The sequence below is a fragment of the Malaya genurostris genome, chromosome 2, assembly GCF_030247185.1.
Source record: "Malaya genurostris strain Urasoe2022 chromosome 2, Malgen_1.1, whole genome shotgun sequence".
NCBI lineage: Eukaryota > Metazoa > Arthropoda > Insecta > Diptera > Culicidae > Malaya > Malaya genurostris.
The window spans coordinates 204,016,960-204,019,270 of record NC_080571.1 but is presented as its reverse complement, the minus strand read 5'-3'; the positions used below and the strand labels follow the sequence as shown (position 1 = coordinate 204,019,270).

The following is a 2,311-nucleotide window of genomic DNA, read 5'->3' as shown; positions in this document are numbered from 1 at the left end:
TGTGAAGGAAGATTCTTCGAATTACCATTTCACGAAAAGCAGTGAATTTCCCGCATTGTTTACCATTGTCATTTGACGCTGTATGCAGGTGATCTGGCCTGTACATTCCTTTCTTTCCGTTAATGCCGCTAACGACTAGTTTCACATCCCGCCGAAGACAACTGTCGTAGGTCAGTTCCAGCTTAGTACAGAATGCAATGGTAATGTACGATTATGATGCTGTAAATGAAACACTATGCATTTGATTTTTTGTTGTACTTGTCTTTCTTTCTGACTGGCCTAGACCATTGAGTAGGTCCATCTCGTCGAATTGATCTTTAATACTTATATCCTGTGATTGATTGGTTCGACTTTCTCATTCACAATTGAAAGCAATTAGAAAATGTCGAAAAACTGCTTATTTTATTTTCGATTTTTATGAAAGCATTATGAACTAAATTCCACGGTGTAACCTTATTATATACAAGTTGTATTTTATTCCACTATGTTTGTCGTGAATGCGAACCGCTCATGCTACTCATCATCAAGGATTGATTTGGTAAAGACATGTTACTGCCAGGTCCCTTTTTAGCCTGTTGTATTCGCGACAGAAGATCCATTGAATGAAGGAGAAAGGTTCGGATGGTGTGCAACTCCACTATGGTTACATTATCTAGCTTGACCATTTCACCTTCACCTTTTAGAAAAACATCGGTTGTCGTTCGCAATTTTGCACAGCGAGTATCCCAAATATCCTTGATGAGGGTTTTGATTTCATCCGATTGTGGAACATCCTCTGGAGCTGTGTTAAGCACTAGTTTCGCTTCTACCATGTAGTGCTCGCTAGGCATTTTAGTGAAATTCCTGTGACAGTACAAAACATTGGTCTACATTCATTTTGTTCATAAAGTATTTACCTGGTTCGCTTCTCCTCTTCTTTAATATCTTCAAGGAGCTTGGGATCCATCCATTCCGGTGGAACTATACGACACTTTTGTTGCTGCCTTAGATGAATCGCAAACCACAAAGGAAGATGTAACGGGTGTCCTCCTCGAAATGGGCCAACTGCGCCAGATATGAGATATATTGGATCATGGTTAAAATTCGGAATAACACCGATAGTTGAATTTTCGCCTATAAACTCTAGTTCATCTGGTTCCATTGTATAAAATATAACAACCAAAACGACAACAAAATAACTATTTATTACTGTAATTTAGTATGTTATTACAAGATTGCGCGCTTTATATCAAACAAAAAACTCACAGCATTACACGCTCCCTAATATAGCAATAATTCCAGCTTAAATCTACTCAAAATATACACTGAGAAAAATGTTATGTCTGATAACTTTTTATTTCTGGTTGCAGCAATGAATACCCGCATAACTGAAAATTTTATCTAATAGATACCTAAGACAAGACCTAACAGCGGGGGGGCTGCTTCTGATTAAATTTTGTGTACGAATAGATCAGTTTCTAATGGACTGATTTTGATGTTGCTACCCTCACCCTTGTGAAACGACAAAACTTTTGCAACGCGAGCAATGATTTCAACCATAGGGAAATTCTGAAAACAAGTTAATTTTTGCTCATCAATGGAAATGAAAATTTTCAGAGAATGTTTCGCTGTTTTTTCAACTGAAGACAACTTTTAAGTAGAACGTTTCATAAAAAAGTTAGAACAAAAAAAGTGATTTTTCATTAGCCACCCTATGTAACTCGTTCAAATGAAAAGCTAGAGAGGTGCTTTTCTCAGCGAAGCTGCTCAAAATAAAATCTCCTACAACTTTATTGTACAACAAAATCATTTTTGAGTTCAATTAAGAATGTTAGATTTCAGATTTCAATCTAAATGAGGACCACCCTAGTAACTTTTTTTCATGAAAAGGAGCCTTATTTGATTACAAACAACTTTTCTGAAGACAACAACTACAAAAAAACTAATATCTAATAGTGAAAATATTTTTGTCACGCTAATTTCCCGTTTCGGACCATAGTGCATTGGCGATACGTTTTTATGGGGACTTAGGCGTATTTCATAAATAATTTATAAAGAAACGCGCGATGGTTTTAAGGTGCTCCAGAAAAATATTAATCGTGATGGTGTTATTTACCCTGAAGAAACAAAATGAAATACGCTTATGACAAAAACTAGAAATTTTGAAATACTGTGGTAGATTTTAAAACCGCATGTTTTTCGTTGATTGCTCGTCAAGTTGATAGTTGCATTTTGTTCGTCGTCGTATTTCCGGATTAATTTGTAAGGAAACGTGCGGTGTTTTGAAGATTTTCCTGAAGATGTTTACCGACAAGGAAGATCTGTGATATGA

General features: G+C 36.2%; 1 protein-coding gene across 1 annotated transcript; it reads right to left on the bottom strand.

Moving 5' to 3' along the window:
- Nucleotides 1-380: 380 nt before the first annotated feature.
- LOC131432132 (probable DNA replication complex GINS protein PSF2) lies at nucleotides 381-1,222 on the bottom strand. Its single transcript, XM_058598234.1, has 2 exons — nucleotides 897-1,222; nucleotides 381-843 (listed from the first exon to the last, which is right to left on the bottom strand). The coding sequence occupies exons 1-2, from the start codon at nucleotides 1,139-1,141 to the stop codon at nucleotides 483-485; spliced, it is 606 nt and encodes a 201-aa protein (XP_058454217.1). The 5' UTR covers nucleotides 1,142-1,222; the 3' UTR covers nucleotides 381-482.
- Between the last annotated feature and the right edge of the window lie 1,089 nt (nucleotides 1,223-2,311).

Excerpts from the sequence above, each read along its gene's own strand:
- LOC131432132 (XM_058598234.1), bottom strand. The coding sequence starts at position 1,141 with ATGGAACCAGATGAACTAGAGTTTATAGGCGAAAATTCAACTATCGGT. Across the intron at positions 844-896 it reads GAAGAGGAGAAGCGAACCAG|GAATTTCACTAAAATGCCTA; the intron begins GTAAATACTTTA and ends GTACTGTCACAG.